Source organism: Salvia hispanica, chromosome 3, assembly GCF_023119035.1.
Source record: "Salvia hispanica cultivar TCC Black 2014 chromosome 3, UniMelb_Shisp_WGS_1.0, whole genome shotgun sequence".
Classification (NCBI taxonomy): domain Eukaryota; kingdom Viridiplantae; phylum Streptophyta; class Magnoliopsida; order Lamiales; family Lamiaceae; genus Salvia; species Salvia hispanica.
Window position 1 is genome coordinate 46,908,232 of NC_062967.1, and position 18,434 is coordinate 46,926,665.

Below are 18,434 nucleotides of genomic sequence, written 5' to 3' on the forward strand. Positions count from 1 at the left end.
GTCAAAGCAACGAATCTCATCAACCAAGAAGGTTTGATGGAATATGCTATAATTGTGGAAGAAGGGCCACGTAGCCAGGTACTGTCGGTCAGAGAAAAAGCTAGTAGAAAGTCATGCAGTGATAACTAGTGGAGCATCACCGGATGAAGAAGAATGAGACATGGAAGCATTAGCTATTTTGAGTGATGGAGAGTTGGAGTCCAATGCGTCATCCGTTGTAGAAGAAGAAGATTGGAATTTTGAAGATTCCATGCTGATGACAACTGAAGATGAGTGGGATATTTCCGTGATGAGAGAGACTCGGGGAGAAGCAAATGGAAAGCTGGAGCTGCTAGAAGTTGAGGAGAAAATTGACGAGCAACATGTTGAGCTTCCAGAAACTCAAGGAGATAATGATGAAGGTGAAGGAATAAAAATATCAGGGATTGAAGCGGATTAAGCAGCAAGAAAGCTGAAGCAGCCAGAAAAGGTCTTGGAGTCCGAAGAAGAGTCAGAGAAACCATAAGCTCGGAGATCAAGCAAAACACAGAAGTTGCTGGAGAAGAAAAATTTTAAAGATTATGACTCAAAAGAAGAATTGTGTCAAAGTATGCATCCTGAAGAGGTCAGATTACGGAGCTACAGAAGCTACAAGAGCAGCTAAACATACGGAGCCGGTGTCGAGGGAGAGTGTTGAGAAAGAGACTCCACCGACTTTAGAGAACAATCTAGAGGAATTGAGATTATGTTAATCAGTAATTAAATATGGTAGTGTGTTGGAGGATTCGAGAAGATCAAGAGTTGCATGGCAACTTAAATGAGTAAATTAATTAAGTACTAGCTAGAATATTCTAGTTAGTGAATGCCGGCAAGTATAACCGACATAATTGGCTATAAATAGGTAATAGCCATATTGTATTAGGTGTACACAATTAGAGAGCTAAGTGAGAGTGTACGTGTGTGTTTGTGAGTGCGAGGTATGTCCTCGAGTTCTTGTGAGGTGTGTCCTCCAAGAATCGTAGTGTTGTGTTGGTGTTGTGTACACCACTGTGTTGTGTATTGGTGTTTCGTACACCGTTGTCGAGTGTTTAATAAAATTTTGTTTGTGCATCGATCCTGAAGTACCACTGATACCCAACAAGGTAAACTTAGAGATTTATCCAATTTTTATAAGCTTAGAGAAAATGGTCCAGAACCTCTATTGAAGCTTAGGATTTTTTTATTAAAATTCTCGTCTTTCACACTTCTGCTAAAGTGTTTTGAATGTATTTTCAATCAAATTATTTTATTTATATGGAAAATTAAAAAGATGAATGGCCACTTAGAATTTTTTTAGTTAGGCCTTTAAATAACTAAAAGTTTAACTCTTTTTTTGTTATTTGTTTTAATTTTTAAAGGTGTTTTGCTATAGTATTTACTCTCTGTATCATTTGGAGAATTTTTAAACAGCAAATCTTCACTCTACTACTATATCATTATATGCAATGTGGAACTTTTAAACAGTTTCTTTGCTATAGCAAACATCTAAACAGTGTTTTCATACTTTTTGTTTTTAAAATAGGGCATCGAATTTAGTTTTTAAAGATAAAAACAAACCTTAATAGCAATTTTTTAAATGGTGTTAAAGAAACTTAACGAAATGTATTAATTTAAAGCAATGATAAAACTTTTTGTATGATTTAAATATTAATGAAACATATTTTATGCATGGTGCAATTTCCCTCTCTTTAAATCATCATGTTTTTAATTTTTTTTTTTCCACATAAAACCCTTTAAAAATTTTACAAGTGTGAAATTCATCCCAACTAATCCCAACTAACTACAGCGGCAGCTCAACCACGCGCGGAGATTCCGATGCCGGAGACACACATCTCCTTCTTCGATTCCTCCGCCGCATTTCCAAATTAATCACTTCCATCTCCACGCATTCCTTCTCAATTTCAAATCACAATGATTCACCACTGCATTCCCAATCCCAAGGCGCCTCTACCTCCCTCACCGACCTACACACCCAAAACCCTCACCGTCCGCTCTCAATTAGACCAAAAGGCGCCGCTGGGAGGGTTGGGACCCTACACGGGGCGGGACCCCAATGTGAAGAAGCCTGGGTGGCTTAGGCAGAAGGCGCCGCAGGGGGAAAAGTTCGATGAGGTCAAGGAATCGCTCTCCAGGCTCAAGCTCAACACCGTCTGTGAGGAGGCGCAGTGCCCCAACATTGGGGAGTGCTGGAATGGCGGCAGCGATGGCATTTCCACCGCCACCATCATGTTGCTTGGCGACACCTGCACCAGGGGCTGCCGTTTTTGTGCGGTCAAGACCAGTAGGAACCCGCCGCCCCCAGATCCCATGGAGCCCTACAATACTGCCAAAGCTGTTGCAACTTGGGGGTAATTCATGTTCTTCGCTTTCATTTTTTTTAATTCATTGTGTGGAATCCATCTCTGCTACTTGATTTATGATTATCGATCGTTTAATTTGATTGTTTTACAAATTTGGTTACAAATGCGATTACATTAATGAGTTCTGAAAAGTGAAATTGGATGAGAATCTCTTTGGTGATGTGAGTGTGTATGGGTTGGAGGAGATTTTGGCGGCATAGCACATTATTAGTTTTGAAGAAGGGAGAAGAATGTATAATTCCTCGATATAGTAATGGTAGTATTTGTTAGTTCCTCTTATTAGTTGTAAAGGAAGTATCTTTTTCTTATTTTGTTGCTTTATCAGTATGACTGCATAGCACAATGAATGTTACCATCTCGAAGAAACTTTGCATATATCACAGTCTGACAGTGCTTTATTTTTCAGTGTAGATTATATTGTTTTAACCAGCGTGGACCGAGATGATATACCTGACGGTGGAAGTGGCCATTTTGCAGAAACAGTGAAAGCCATGAAGGTTTGTTCTGAGTCTTTAATAGAATTAAATCTCTTAGGAAGAGAAAGTGCTTGCTGCATACATGCATATGCGCATATTCAATCACACGCATGTACAAGTCTAGTACTACGTTGGTACTGATGTTGCATGAATCATTATATTCAGTTTATGTGAAGATGGCCACTCATAAGTAAATCTAACATGCAATATAACTTTTTTTTGGCAGACCCTCAACCCTGAAATTATGGTCGAGTGTTTAACATCAGATTTTCGAGGGGATCTAGAGGCTGTATCCACGCTTGTTCACTCAGGGTTGGATGTGTTCGCCCACAATGTTGAAACTGTGAAACGACTGCAGCGGATAGTCAGAGATCCTAGGGCTGGGTACGTAACTTTGCCTTTGGTATTATGGTATCAGTTTTAGAGAATCCTCGCCTGGTCATGATTGAGAGTAACCCTATTGATTTCGAACACTTATTTGTTAAAGCTTCTAAATCTGTGGTAGGAACCAGCATTTGAAGTTCTCATGCTAATAGGAAGTACCTGTATGCACTAGGCATATCTTTATTTCAGTTGCATACTTGCATATAGTATAAAAGTGAGATTTAGAGTCTTTTGGTGCATTTTCCATAACTTCTCGTGTCATTTATTTTCCTTTGTTCTCTTATTTCTCTTTCTTCTCTTCTGCCTATCATTGCTTTGGAATTGTTTGAGTATTGTCGTGTCCTTTAAGTAACTCGTGAAGCAAAGCAAATATCTCATATTTTTCCTACAGCAAATGTCATATTGAAAACACAGTTTGCTACCATAGTTGCTATTGCATGGAGTATATCATTTCAGCTTGTTTTTCTCAAAAATACCAGTACCCTTTGTAGAAGCCTAATCATCTTTTGTGATAACAAGTCTATCTCACAGTTGTACCATTTATTGACCTGGTGAATGGAATAACCTTATCTGTCATCTTTCAACTCCTTTTAAAGTATCTAACTTCATCATCATTGACAAAATCCAAGTAGTTACTTTTAGTAAATTTGGTAAAGAAGTATATTGACACTTGTTTTTTTATATTTGGATGTTACAGATATGAGCAAAGTTTATCAGTTTTGAAACACGCAAAGCGCGACAAGGAAGGGATGATAACAAAATCATCTATTATGCTAGGACTTGGTGAAAGTGATGATGAGTTGAAGGAAGCCATGGCTGATTTAAGGGCAATTGGTGTTGACATTTTGACTCTAGGACAGTATTTACAGGTGAGCTATGCTAAAGACCTTTCCACGATACTTCTGGGACTTGATAAATTAATAACATTACCATTCCTTTTATCTATAGTTGGTGGTGTAATTCATTTTTTTTATTCAAGCTGCACACTTCTCTTAAGTTGGCTAACTCCATGACTCTTCATTTGATGATGCTTGTTTAGCGTCATTGATCTTTTAAATAGCGTTTCTTCTACCTGAAGCATATGCAAGAAACTAATGCTAAATCACTGTTATCTGTCTCATGCAGCCTACTCCATTACATCTAACAGTCAAGGAGTATGTTACCCCCGAAAAATTTGCTTTCTGGAAAGAATACGGAGAATCAATAGGTTTCCGTTATGTTGCCAGTGGACCCTTGGTAAACTCTTGCATTTTGATCCTCATTTTCATTGGAGAATTTCATTTCCTATTTCTGTTCATGCCGAAACTTTCTATCAAGATACTTGACTGTTGTATCAAATTAATTAGCAAGTACTATCAATTGTTGTTTTCTTCGTACTGGAGCTGGAACAAATTTCAAAGCAAGTACGATCTACTAGCATGTTGTTAACATTCTTGTTGGTTTCTAGGTTCGATCATCATATAGGGCGGGAGAGCTGTTTATCAAGACTATGGTGAAGGAGAAAAACAAAATTGAATCTGTTCGACACATTTTAGAGGACCTGGATTCTTTAGCTACCAATAATACCCAATGCATTGGTAGATAAGCTTTCTAGAACTAGCATTGTACTCGCAGGGAATACTAGTTCGTATAAATATTTATTTTCAAAATAAACAGGCATATTTTGGTTGCATTTATCATCTTTCCCAATCAACTTTCTTAATTATTGTAAAAGGCTTAATAACTTTATTTAATTGGGACCGGGGATTATTTATATTAGTCGGAACAAGTTTTAAAGCCTGTAAAATTGGAACACATCATTTATTTTAGTCAGAACAAGATTTAGTCATAATTTATGTTCCCATGACAGATTTGATCAATTACAGAAAACCAATAATTTTACAATACCACCAGATAGATATTAATTTAGTGTAACAACAAAATTTGAAATTAAAATGGATTAGTCGTATTCATGATCAATTTCGACATAACTCCAATCTACCATCATATACACATATTTTCCATGAGAATCTGTCCACAAAAGCCACTGTAAACATAAAATTGTAAGGAGAGGAGAGACGGAGAGAGCCAACTTTGAACTGCAGATGGCATGCTGCACTTAGGCTGTGCCAACCAATCGCTCAGCAACATAAGGAGTATATATTTTCAGAATATAACCTGGAAAATGAACCAAATTTTCAACTCTCAAACAGCAAGCTAAAGGAACTTGGAAAATATAATGAAATCTACAGGTTTATCAAAAGAAAAACTCACCCATTTGACATATTGTGAGAACTGCGGTGAGAGCCAGTAACATGCTAAATGAAATAACTCCCCATTGCAAGGAAAGCTTCAGATAACAATGATGTCCAGCACCTAATAAGTCATTCGAAACAAAACTTCAGACGTTATCTGGCCAGAACATCCTGAAGAAATCCTGATCAAATTCCTTTTCTTGCATTTTCTTTTCAAACTCTTGAATCTTCCTCCTCTTCTTCGAGACACCTCGTGCTTTAATCTTTGGCAACTGAAAACGACAAAGCAATTAGAAAACATGGTATTTACCAATCCTAGTAAATGCAAGCAATGATCACAACTACTTACCATATTGTTAACATGTGATAAGTGGACACGTTCAAAGACCACACACTCTATCTATTAGTATTACATGATGCTGATGCCATCCAATTATGTGAAAACTGGACACAAGTACATGCAAAAATCCTTGTTATATGACAATTCTACAATCACAATATACATCCTTATTCAATTCTCTCTACCTCTAGTTGCCCTGATGCAATAAAGAATCCAAAGAAAGAAGTGTTTTCACAAGTTTAATCATTCAAAGGACTGAAGGAGACAATTTTCTATAATTTCTATACTACCAACAGAGACATGCTCGAGAAAACTTTTTCTAAAGATTGTTTGGTACATTCTAACGTCTTCAACATCTACAAGTTCATAAAATTCTTCATCTCATTTACAATTTTTCATCATTCCATCTTTATGGTTGTGATCCTGTTTTATCAAAATCATTTAGTTGTTGATAAAAGGTTTTATTCTAATGTCATTATCATTTACGTTTCAGACGAGACCTCAGTCATTTCTTAACATTCATATACTCTGACAACTGAGACACTGAAGTAAGGTCTCCTCAACAATTCTTACGACTTTTCAAAAACAAATCTAGATGGGTTTGCAATTCAATCGAACAAGTTATTCATAATTACTTGAAAGTTTCTACCATTTCACAAATCCATTTCAGATACCAGCTCCGATTTGGATAGTATTTCACACAAAAACCATATCAGTTCCGCACGTTCACGATTGAAGTTACAACAGTCAAACAAATAGTTTAAAAGACTTAAAGTACACCAAAAAAAATGATCTTCCAAATGGAGATTAATTGCTTACTTCTGGACAATCCTTATCCTTGTCTTTTGATTGCTTGATTGGCTTCTTTGGCATTTCTGCTCCAAGACCCCTTTTGTTTTTCTTGATGGTAGTTGCTATTGGCTCCAGCCTACCCTGTTGATTAAAGACACCTATCAAAGATTAAGTTCAACTACTCTAAAGAAAACACCAAAAACTCATGTGCGATGCAAAATGATTTCTAACAACAAGCACATTAGTATTACTGCATTACAAGAGTACAATATATGCCACATAAACATCAGGAACTCTTAAAGAGAGTAATTTTTCCTTTGCATCATATATTTTGTGAGTACAAATCCAACGAGCTAACAAAACATCGATTTTGTGGACCATATAATAATGGCATAAAACCCTAAACCCAAAAGGGGGAAAAACACAGGACATACCTGTTTGGAAACACCAAGGCCAGTTCCTTCTTTCCATCTTGCTTCTTTAATAACTGAAATCACCGAGCAATTCATGTAAGGAACGGCATAACAAATAGAACAAATTGGACGAATTGGAAAGGAAGAAGAGGAAAGAGAGCTAATATCAAACCTGAAAACCAATATTCGACGAATCTATAGGTGTGGAAGCAGAAGTGCCTAGATGCGTCGTACCCAAACCAGCTGAAGAATCATAATCAACCGCCATCACCGTTGCGTAGAAAAATCCAATTGTTACACGAAAGTATTGACGAATAGAGAGAGAAGGAAATTCCCAATTTGTAGGCAAAGTTTGAAAATTTACACAAGTGTCCCTTTTATATATCCAACATGCGCGGAATTTTGAAGTATTTAAAGTTTAGTTTTTTTTTTAAAAAAAAAATTGGGAATGAGGTAAGGGTTGATCCAAGTTCAAATTCAAAGTCTGGAGTTGTATTGTTTTGTTTTCTGATTCAAAAACACAATCCATTCAGAAAAGGCTGGAATCGAACACGCATCCACGTCGACCCACGTGTTTGCGCTTCCTTCTCCACCTTTCCTTCGTCTCTCACCGCCCTTTCAAAAAATACAACTAACCCTCAGTTTTCTTTTCTGTTTTTTTCTTGGAGAAAATTTTCGCAATCCATTCCCACCCCTAATCCTAAATCTCTGATTGGCCGGCCTGCTGATATGGTGGCGGGGCTGTTTGGCCTTTCCGCGGAGGAGGCCGTGGTGGCACTCCACCTCAAGGCCGCCACGAATTGGTGGGACATAGTCAATCACTCTGCCGCTTGGCAGGACCGTATTTTCCATGCGCTCGCGGCGCTTTATGGGATCGTCGCCGCTGTTGCCCTTGTAATTATTCATGCCATTTTGATTTGATTTTACTCTGGATCTTTGTCTATCCAGACATGATTAGCTTTTCAAGGATAGAATGAAATAAATAGAGCTGAATGATTTTTCACACATAAATCCAATCTCATATTTATGACTTGCTATAAATTGTCGAAGATTTTGGAAGTCATATTAATTTTTTGAAATCTGAGGTACATTTTGATTATACTAATTGATTTTGGCATTGTGGGCATACATCCCATGCAGTTGATTGGCATTGTTTTTTTAATTATTTTTTAGCTTCTCGGCAGTTCTGAATCTTCAAGGTCTGCTTATGGTGAATGTCTTATTGATATGGGAGTAATTTTTATTATTTGCATTCACATGTACTAGGTACAACTGGTTAGGATACAATTGAGAGTACCCGAGTATGGTTGGACGACTCAGAAAGTATTCCATTTTCTAAATTTCTTAGTCAATGGAGGTATGTATCATGTGCATTTAATAACCTTTGCTTTTGAGCTTCTTATTTCAGATGCAATTTTGCCTGGTGGTAAGTTTTTTATAGTTTCTTAGTTCCTCCTCATGTAAACATTTATTATGTTTTGATGTTTGTTAGTTCGTTGCCTTGTGTTTGCATTTCGTCGGGACATTCAGAAGTTGGACCCTGAGGTATTTATTGCAATTCATTATCTTTTTCTCTTAAATGTTATAATTGTCTGATTTGATATTTTTGGTTGGGAAGATTACGCATCATATTTTGCTTGATTTGCCGAGTCTTGCGTTCTTCACGACGTATGCATTGCTTGTACTGTTCTGGGCAGAAATTTACTATCAGGTTCAATCTAGATCCTTTCATTAGCTTTCCTTGCTTTGGTTTCAATTATTCGATTTGGAAAAAATATTCACTTTAAGATATATGGCAGGCTCGTGCTGTATCTACGGATGGTCTGAGGCCTACCTTTTACACAGTAAATGGTGTTGTTTATTTCATTCAGGTGAAAAATCTTACCTATTTTTATCCCTTGTGCGGTCGATGATAGGGTCATTTGATTGCATGTTTAAATCATTGTTCTGTACAAAGATGTATTGTCATGTGTTGAGAAAAGGCTGCATTAGAAATAAACACTTTAATCAGCTGAAGCTCATTGATTTAATTTTTACTAGAGTACTCACCACTCAAGAAATTGTTGAAGGTTCCTTTTATGGATGTATGTGTGTGTGTGTGTTATTGTAGAGGTGGATTCATGGGCAAAGGCGGTGTTGTATTTGGGATGTTTTTGCTGTGTTCTTGTCTGGGGCTTTAACATCAAAGTATTTCAGAATCCACTTAGCTAAGACGTTATGCATTGTTAGTAGCCAGATTGCTTACTAAGGGTTCAGGTAATTCAGGAGTACAATATACGTTCTGGTGTTTACTAATAGAACAAAGGAGGGGGACTGTTCTTGAGTTATAATGATGTGCATGAGTATTTGATTTCTTGTGGCTTGCTTGAAAAGAGAAATGACAAAACCTAAAATGTTAATGTGTAAACATTCTACATTTTTTATTGTTGAATTGTTGTAGTGAGTGTGTTGAAGCTGCTCTTGTTTATGTTCTACCTATCTATAATCAGATTTCTTCAACACATTTCATACTAGTTTTCAATTGATGAAGATATCATGTTTTGGGACGAATTGATTTGTCTGATTTCGTATTGATATTACCATTATATGGCAAACGATTGGAAAATTCCAGAGTGAAAGTGATTCTTGCTTTATCTACCTATGACATTGGATTTTTTTTCAAAGTTATTTCTTGTCCGCAACACCTACAGTATATGCTATCTTCGTATGTTGTAGGATGCTGGTTACTTGAAACATTTCATAAAGAACATATAGTCTCAGTTTTTTGTAATTTGTTGCAGATGATTCTGTGGTTAGCTCTATGGTGGAAACCTGTTCATGTGGTGGTGGTCTTAACCAAGATGTTCTTTGCAGGTTCATTGTGTTAATCTTGTCTACATGCATCAGTTTGTATTATTTTATTTTTTTTGGTTTATTCATTTTGTTTAAGGAACCTTCATTTTGCAGTTATTTCTTTATTTGCTGCCCTTGGGTTTCTTCTCTATGGTGGAAGGTATATAGATTTCCTCCTTTGGGCAATTGATTTGTTCTATAGTAAGATTTGTCCCATAATTTTATTGTGAGTCTTATTTTTCATTTCAATTCTTACTTTTTTTTTTTTTTTTTTGGGGGGGGGGAAGGGGGGTTAACTTAGGGGACGGATGATGGGATGGCGGTCTTGGGTTACCGGGTGTACCTGTTGCTGCTGCTTGTCAACCCCCTCCCTCCTTCAGAGTCACTTGCACCAGCTAGGATTAGAAATTTAGAACCCATGTCTTTGTGGTCACATGACAACGTGAAGAGCCTATGAAATAATTTTTCTTTGGCATATCCAGACTTTGGATTATTTGACTGCCTGGTTCTTCGTCCAAGATTTTTGCATTGCTTAGGACTGTAAAGCAGTAAAGTATAGATACTTATAGGAGAAAAGAATAAATTGTACTATTATTCATAGGAATCACACCAAGAGAGTCTCTCGTATATAGGGAGTAGAATGCTAGGGCTAAATAATAGTAGCAGCTAAATAAGGGAAACCTAAATTGGAGTACAACATGGAGAGACCAATCAACCTATAAAAATCATGTTTTCTCTAATATGAAGGTTATTTAGAAATTAAAGTTCTTCTTGAGGCAAACATAATTTGTGCGAGTGACTCATAGTGCGTACATTACAAGACTATCATTGCAGTGAAGTGTTGGTTTATCACATCCTCATATGTGCCTGTATCTTTTGTCCTGGGACGCAGTATACAAATAAATTTTTGCCCCTTTCTGCTGTATTCATCCCTGGACGATTTTGGTATATGAAAATCTTTCATAAAATTTCTTCTACATGAAGCAGCATTGTATGGATTCATGTTGATCCTGAACTTAATGTCTTCTTTGTGAAGGTTATTCTTAATGCTACAGAGATTCCCTGTGGAGTCGAAAGGACGTCGCAAAAAACTACAGGAGGTACAGTTGGAGTCTGGGCTTGTGGTGGTTGATTTCTTTTAGGAGATTTTTCTTTTTCTTTTTCCTTGTGGGGTTTTTTACTTTCTTTGGTTGTCCATGTTCTAATTCTCCCTTACTCTCTCTTGCTCACTCAGGTTGGCTATGTAACCACGATTTGCTTTATATGTTTTCTGGTTAGATGCATTATGGTAAGTCACTTATGATTCAGATTGCTTGTTATCAGTTCAGTTCAACTTGTGAATCATCATTTGGCTTGTGTTGTACCCATCGTTGATTTTTAAGGTCCTTGTTGTTCAATTGGTGAATTGGCATTACTTTTGACTTGATTGGTCATGAAGATAACCCTTGTCTAGACTTCTGTAATGGATAATAACGGAGTTCCAAAGAAATTTGATTTGGTAATATTAATATCTCAATTACAATGTAATGTATTTGGAAATAGCTAAATGCCATTCCCCACATTAAAATCTTCCCTAATTGAGAAATTCTAACTATGTGTTGTTGTCTTAAAATGGGGAGTTGATGTCTCTGGACGAGAGGGTTGCGGTATTCTTGTGTGCTTGGATGCTTAGTAGAAAACCCTTCATTGTTCCCTATATCTGCTCTGTACACACATTGTTATAGCAGTGTACTACTTTTTTGGGTGAGTTCATGCATGTAAAATGTATTATTATAGTATGTAGCATTTCATGCGTGTTATATCTATACCATTTTTGTAGTCTCGGATATGACTTAAATCTTCCAGTTTTTGCTTCCTGACCTTGTTCTCCATTGTGACACATCCTACAGATGTGCTTTGATGCATTTGACCCAGCTGCTGATCTAGATCTTCTGGATCATCCGATCTTGAATTTTATCTACTATCTGGTAGGATTCCGGTTGCTCTTTATTTTGAGAATTTACGACTGATTTGATATTGATCCTAGGACTGACTGAAACCAAATAAGTGAAATTTGCATGATTAATTTTTTGCATAGCAGTTCCGTGTTTGTGGTTTTTTAAATCTAGGGTGTTTTGTAGTGAGAATAGTTGGTGCTGAGAATCTTTTTGTCTGCTAGCCGATGAAGGGTTGCTTGAATATTTCTTTCCGCACACTACTTTAAAGTAACAATACCCTTGTATTTTGGTAGACGAGACTATAAGTAGAATGAAACGTTAATATTCTTTGAAGTAGTGAAGCTTATTGTACTAAGCAATACTCTACGTAAATCCAGTGTTCCGGAAATGTAAAGTTTATCTTTAGTGTGTGGATGTGCTCTCTTGTTTATTAGCTCATATGCTACTTTGTTCTGCAAGGATTACTTGAAAGAGACGAGAAATGATAGAATTTTTCTTGGCATTTTATCTTGGCTTGCAATTTTGTCGTAGAAGGTGTGACACGGTTAAGAACTGGTTTTGCAGCTGGTGGAGATATTGCCGTCAGCACTTGTGCTCTTCATATTGAGAAAACTGCCTCCGAAACGAGGGATTACACAGTATCATCCTATCAGGTGATGAAACCAACTGCTGAATGGAGGGGTTGGGATACCATTGAATTTGGAGCAGAAATGTGATGATCAGATCAATCATTTCAACTTATGTCCATCTCCAACCCTCTTTGTTTCTCTCACATGCAGTTGACAATTTTCACTCTTTGACTTCGAATCATTAATGTGGAAATGTAGTTTTGAAATTAGAAGTGCATAATCTGTCATCTCTGTTTGCATAGCATTTAGCCATCGTGTGTATGTGTGTAAAGTGGGTGTGGTGGTGACAGTATAAAATTATACAACAAGTGCCACCGGGGTTTGGGTTGAATACCTGCCATTTAGTCAAGCTTGGTTCGTTTATTATCGAGGTGAGCATCGAGCTTTTTTTTTTACCTGAATACAACTATTATTAGTAGTGTATATAATACTACTACTTGTTGAAGTCAGCATATTCTCTTAGGAGCCAATCTTTATTCATATTTTTTTGTAGGCAGATATGTTGTGGAGATATGTTTCAAAAATCTTTTGGAGTTGATTAAAGCTAAAGGTTTTTTTAAAAATTTGTACTGTTTTATTAGATACATAGTCGATTTGTGTAGTTTGTGAAATATATACACATTAGAATCTTGATGGTAGTTTTTGTACTGAGGTAATTTCCTAGCACAGCAATAATATCAAGTGAATTATTGAATCAGATTTGAAAGAAGAAGACTCCACTCACCTATATCAAATTCATTGTTAAACCATCCGAATACAAGTATTTGAATGATATGAATTCTTCTACTATTGTACGAGATGATGATTGCATTTCGACTTCAAAGATGAAAGTAAATACTAGTTCAATTTTCACAAAAATAAAAGTAAAAATGGCAACATTATTGGGGCGTGATGTGTACAACTGAAATTTATGTCGTTCTACCGCTGACAAAATTGAACTAGGGTGTTTCTAAAAGTTGAAATGATGGCATATTAATTTAAACAATTTGATACGTGTGTTGTGATTATAAGTGAGAATAATGATTGATTTTGGTGGCAATTAGCTTTAGAAAATGGTTGTGTTATCATTTTCATTTATAATCAATTGTTAAACTCATCAAAAAGCCCTCACTTATAAGAAAAGAATAGTAATTAACTTAGGTATTTATTTATGAAATGATTGAGGACTTCTCCTTGAGAGAACATATTTTCTTCAGCCCAATGCCATCACTATTTCAAAAAAAAAATCAATCAATAATTAATTAATTAACTAGTACAAACTAGTACTACCTGATTTTACAAGTTAACCCGCAACAACTATTGTAATACAAGAAGCATCTACAATGCCATTTTAGAGTGAAAAAAAATACAATAATCACTATCGATCAATTATTGGATGCTGAAATGGTAGGATGTGTATTATGTAGATTGATCTTAATTGTAGCTTTACTGTAACATCATTCCAATTCGAAGGGTAAAATCATCCAAAAATTAGAATCAGTCCACGTGTAATATGATTGTTGCAGGAGACATGAGGCATTCAATATTTTAGGCAAAATATAATTATATACTCTAATTGGGTGAAATAAATTTAATTAACAATTGCAAAATTAGGCAGAACTAGAAGATATTGAAATTGTATATAGATATAACAGAGATATTTCTACTTAGGGTTTTAGTTTTTACATTTCAAAAGGTGTATGAAATTATGAAATTTGTTATGTTAAAATCCCTTCCCTTATCTGTCGCATTCAATCATTTCAAATTTTACACTCAATCAAAGAACAATATAATACACCCGCATTAATTAAAGAACAAATCAAGAGAGAATAAAGAAGAAAAGAATCATGCAAAACGTCAGCATAATTGAGAAATTAAGACAAGTAGAGAGACAAAGAGACATAATCAGTGTGGTTTAGCTTTCATAATTTTGCACGTTCAAAACAAAAGCACTATTTTATGAGCTTTTGCCGATAGCCACAAAATTCTTGTAACTATGCCACCTGAATCCGTGTCTCCCCACCTAAGCTCATTTATTGCCTCCTCTGTTTCTGCTGTCTGCTTTCAATACCTCCACCATTTTCCCATTTATGGCCAGTAGAAAGATTACTTGCCTCTCTCTCTCATCAACTGTTTCTACTTAGGCTTCAATTATGCTGCGTTCTTGAATGCTCACACCTTTCGAGAGCACTAGAGCATGAAATTAAGTTGATTGGCGGGTTGGTAGCAATTATGCCAATCGGTTTTCAATGTTGAAGAGGAAAAGATTCGTCTGCATTTCGGGGATGTGGGCATGCATGTTCTTTCACTAGTCTTGAGAAGGAAATTAAAATCAAGATTCAATTTTTATAGTTTTTCTTTTGTGGGAGTGGGATTCTTTGCTGATTAGCTGAGCTTCAGCCATGTGTAAGAATGCCTAATTGCTCACTTCTTCTTCTAAGCTCAGTGAGAGAGAGAAGGTGTGCAGTACAGTTGAGTGCATAAAGAAGAAACCATTAGTGAAAAGCTCAGTGGGTAGATGGGGTTTCATTTCATTAATTGATATCCATTTTCTTGGGTTTTTGTCAGTTTGCTTTTTTCCCCTTTACCTTGATGAAGCCGTCTCAGTAAAGCAAATGTGAGAGAGCGTCAGTCAACCCTAAGGGGTTGATAGTGACAATAACTGGCGCCTTATTTTGCACTTCATTTTGGCCCCAGTAATTTCAAAAACTAATCTTTTCTCACACCCTTCCCCCCCTTTTCATGATTGTTCTAGATCTGTAATTTAGGCTCTGTTGAAGCCAAAGGTGTAGCCATTGTTAACTTGTACACTCCGAGATTTTGCAGGTGCTTAGTGCTAATCAAGTGGCTTTAGTTAACTTAGGGTGAACTACATGTGTTTTTTACTGATGGGTACGAATTCAAGAATTCATTTTTAGCTGTACTTCTCATTTATTAGTTTCCCCAGCTGGGTGGTTGTTGTGGTCTTGAAAGTCTGTTGAGTTTTATCCATGGATGGTCCATTGCAAGTATTGGTGCTTAAGCACAACCCCATTTGCTCACTCTTCTTGCTGTCACCATTGTTGTTGATGCTCATCACACTGCCACCACTAGTTAGATCAGGCGATGCCGAGGCTCTCTTGGCTCTGAGAGCTTCGATGGACTCGGTGGGGGTGCTCCCGTGGGGTCGGGGAGGGGCTGATGTTTGCCAGTGGCAAGGTGTTAAAGAGTGCTTGAATGGGAGGGTGACCAAGCTTGTGGTGGAGAGGTTTAACTTAAGTGGCTCATTGGATGGCAAAAACCTTAATCTGTTGGATCAGCTTAGGGTGCTGAGCTTTAAAGAGAACTCGATTTCTGGCCAAATCCCAGAGCTTCCTGGCCTTGTAAATCTCAAGTCTCTTTACCTCAACAACAACAAGTTTGAGGGTGGAATCCCAGTTAGTCTTGCTCGGATGCATCGCCTCAAGGTGGTTGTGCTGTCGGAGAACAGGCTATCGGGTCAGATTCCTCAGGCGTTCGTTGGATTGAGCCGATTGTATGTGCTTTTTGTGCAGGATAATAGATTGACTGGTTCTATTCCCCCATTCAACCAAACCAATCTTACATTCTTTAATGTTTCTAATAACTTGCTATCCGGGAGAATACCTATAACTGCAGCATTGGCTAAGTTCGATGGGCTCTCTTTCATTGCCAATGCTGATCTGTGTGGTGAACAGATTCAGAAGCCATGTCGTTTTGGTCCATCTGCCAGTCCATCATTTTCAGTAGAGCCCGGTGAAACAGGACATCATCATAAGTGGAATAAGAAGCATATTTTGATTCCTGTTCTCAGTGTCATTGGATTTGTCCTTCTATGCATCATTGCAGTGGTTCTTATCGCGTGTTTGAGGAACAGAGGCAATGAGAAGGAGGCGGGTGGTAAGGTGGCTGCACGAGGCGTGGAGGAGGGGGCACCTAGTGGGACAGCAGACGAGAACGCTGAGGGCAAACACGAGGTGTTTCCTTGGGATCAAGGGGGTGAAGGGCTAGGGAGTTTGACATTTGTTGGTGATGAGAAGATGAATTACAGCTTGGAGGATCTTTTGAAGGCTTCAGCTGAGACGTTGGGGAGGGGGATGTTGGGGAGCACGTACAAAGCAGTGATGGAGACGGGCTACATTCTGACAGTCAAGAGGCTGAAAGATGCGATGTACCCGACAATGGAGGAGTTCAGAAGACACATTGAGATTCTTGGCAGGTTAAGACATCCCAATCTGGTTCCTCTCAGGGCTTATTTTCAGGCTAAGGAGGAACGTCTACTCGTGTATGATTACTTCCCCAACGGCAGCCTCTTCTCTCTCGTACATGGTTCGTATGCCTATACTTGTTTCACCAGTTTACATTTTACCATGTAGTATGTGTTTATATAGTGGTGTTTAGCAAATATTTGTTCATGGTTCTTGGATTTCAATTCATCATGCCTTTTAACAGAATTTGGCATATGACTTTCACTAAACCTATAGAAGCATAGCATATTTTGCTAGAATAGCTCAATTTTGGCTCCTGTGTTTTCTGCTTGATAACTTCCCACAAATATGGCCACCAGAATCTAGTTAATGCCTTAATGGAATCTAACCATAAAACAAACTGATGAAATTTCAACAAAAAGTGTAGAGAGAACTAGTACATTTTTAGTCCATGGACATTGCACTAACATCATCCGTAGACCCTATTCTTTAAAAATATCACAAACGTCTGCATATTGATATAATATCGCTGGAAGATTATTTGCATTTTTTTAGACCAAAATACCCTCTAGACTATAAGAGTTATTTATGTTTTTTTCTTGAGGGAGAGAACCATGTTCATTCATTTCCATTCAAGTATGTGTCGAGACGAGCAATTATTTGCCAAGTCCAGAGCTCTTATAGCCTAGGGGTATTTTGCTCCAGAAAAAGTGTAGAAAATAGGGACTGCGGGTGATATTAGTTCAATGTTTAGGAACTAAAAATTAACTCCCAAAAATGTAATATTCCAAAATTCTTTTGATTTCTAATTTCTACTTTTTATCCTTCAATCAATTTTTTGTAGGATCAAGAACTGCAGGTGGTTCAAAGCCTCTTCACTGGACATCTTGCCTTAAAATAGCCGAAGACGTCGCGACCGGGCTGCTCTACATCCACCAGAACCCTGGCCTAACTCATGGTAACTTGAAATCCACCAATGTACTACTCGGGTCCGACTTCGAGTCATGCCTCACGGACTACGGACTGACACCCTTCAGAAACCCCGAGTCGTACGAGGAATCCAGTGCTTCGTCCCTCTTCTACCGGGCTCCCGAGTGTCGCGATCCCCACAGACCCCTAACACAGAAGGCCGATGTATATAGCTATGGGATCCTCCTGCTCGAGCTTCTAACCGGCAAGACCCCTTTCCACGACTTCATGCAAGAACACGGCCCGGACATATCCGGATGGGTACGGTCTATACGGGACGCAGAGACCGAGTCGGGCGACGACCCTGCGTCGAGCAACGAGGGGTCCGAGGAGAAGATCGGTGCTCTCCTGGAGATTGCCGTGGCGAGCGTCGCGGCCGTGCCCGAGAACCGGCCCGCGACCAGGGACGTGGTGAGGATGATTCGAGAGGTGAGAGTGGACGCTCACTTGTCGTCGAACAGCAGCAGCCACTCCCCGGGGAGATGGTCGGATACTATCCACAGTTTGCCAAGGGAAGATCAGTTAACTATGTAGCATTGTTTATGTGAATTCTTTTCTACTTCATTTGTTGAATGGGTGATGTTTCATTTCCTCGGAATTTTCAGACCTAATTCAATTGAAATTGAGCATTTTATTGTGCTTTTTGGCAGTAGTGTATTTCTCAAATATGGAATTTGATTGGCCAACTAATAATGAAAATAAAAATTGTGTGACATCAAACTTCTAAAAATAGTCATTCTCTTTGTATATGTTGATGACATTCTTAGCAGTGATGTACATGTAATTGATGACATTCTTAGCAGTGATGTACATGTAATTGATGAACTATGCCATTCACTTCAATATATCAAGAGAAAGTTCAAGGA

General features: G+C 37.8%; 3 protein-coding genes across 4 annotated transcripts; all 3 read left to right on the forward strand.

The window, feature by feature from the left end:
- Positions 1-894: 894 nt before the first annotated feature.
- On the forward strand, positions 895-4,910 carry LOC125216674 (lipoyl synthase, chloroplastic-like). Of its 2 annotated transcripts, XM_048118431.1 has the most exons (7): positions 895-1,121; positions 1,805-2,366; positions 2,785-2,875; positions 3,081-3,238; positions 3,936-4,107; positions 4,364-4,474; positions 4,686-4,910. In XM_048118431.1, exons 2-7 carry the CDS (start codon positions 1,930-1,932, stop codon positions 4,821-4,823), a joined length of 1,107 nt encoding a protein of 368 aa, XP_047974388.1. In that variant the 5' UTR covers positions 895-1,121; positions 1,805-1,929; the 3' UTR covers positions 4,824-4,910. The 2 variants fall into 2 exon arrangements, with proteins under 2 accessions (XP_047974388.1, XP_047974389.1); XM_048118432.1 differs by lacking the exon at positions 895-1,121 and having other exon boundaries at positions 1,996-2,366; positions 2,790-2,875.
- Positions 4,911-7,478: 2,568 nt separating this feature from the next.
- LOC125216675 (tobamovirus multiplication protein 3-like) lies at positions 7,479-12,781 on the forward strand. The gene is made up of 11 exons (XM_048118433.1): positions 7,479-7,911; positions 8,284-8,374; positions 8,510-8,562; positions 8,636-8,728; positions 8,817-8,888; positions 9,798-9,870; positions 9,964-10,009; positions 10,886-10,949; positions 11,084-11,137; positions 11,739-11,816; positions 12,351-12,781. Exons 1-11 carry the CDS (start codon positions 7,747-7,749, stop codon positions 12,441-12,443), a joined length of 882 nt encoding a protein of 293 aa, XP_047974390.1. The 5' UTR covers positions 7,479-7,746; the 3' UTR covers positions 12,444-12,781.
- Positions 12,782-14,293: 1,512 nt separating this feature from the next.
- Positions 14,294-18,220, forward strand: LOC125215785 (inactive leucine-rich repeat receptor-like serine/threonine-protein kinase At1g60630). Its single transcript, XM_048117329.1, has 2 exons — positions 14,294-16,720; positions 17,444-18,220. Exons 1-2 carry the CDS (start codon positions 15,385-15,387, stop codon positions 18,100-18,102), a joined length of 1,995 nt encoding a protein of 664 aa, XP_047973286.1. The 5' UTR covers positions 14,294-15,384; the 3' UTR covers positions 18,103-18,220.
- The last annotated feature ends 214 nt before the right edge of the window (positions 18,221-18,434 follow it).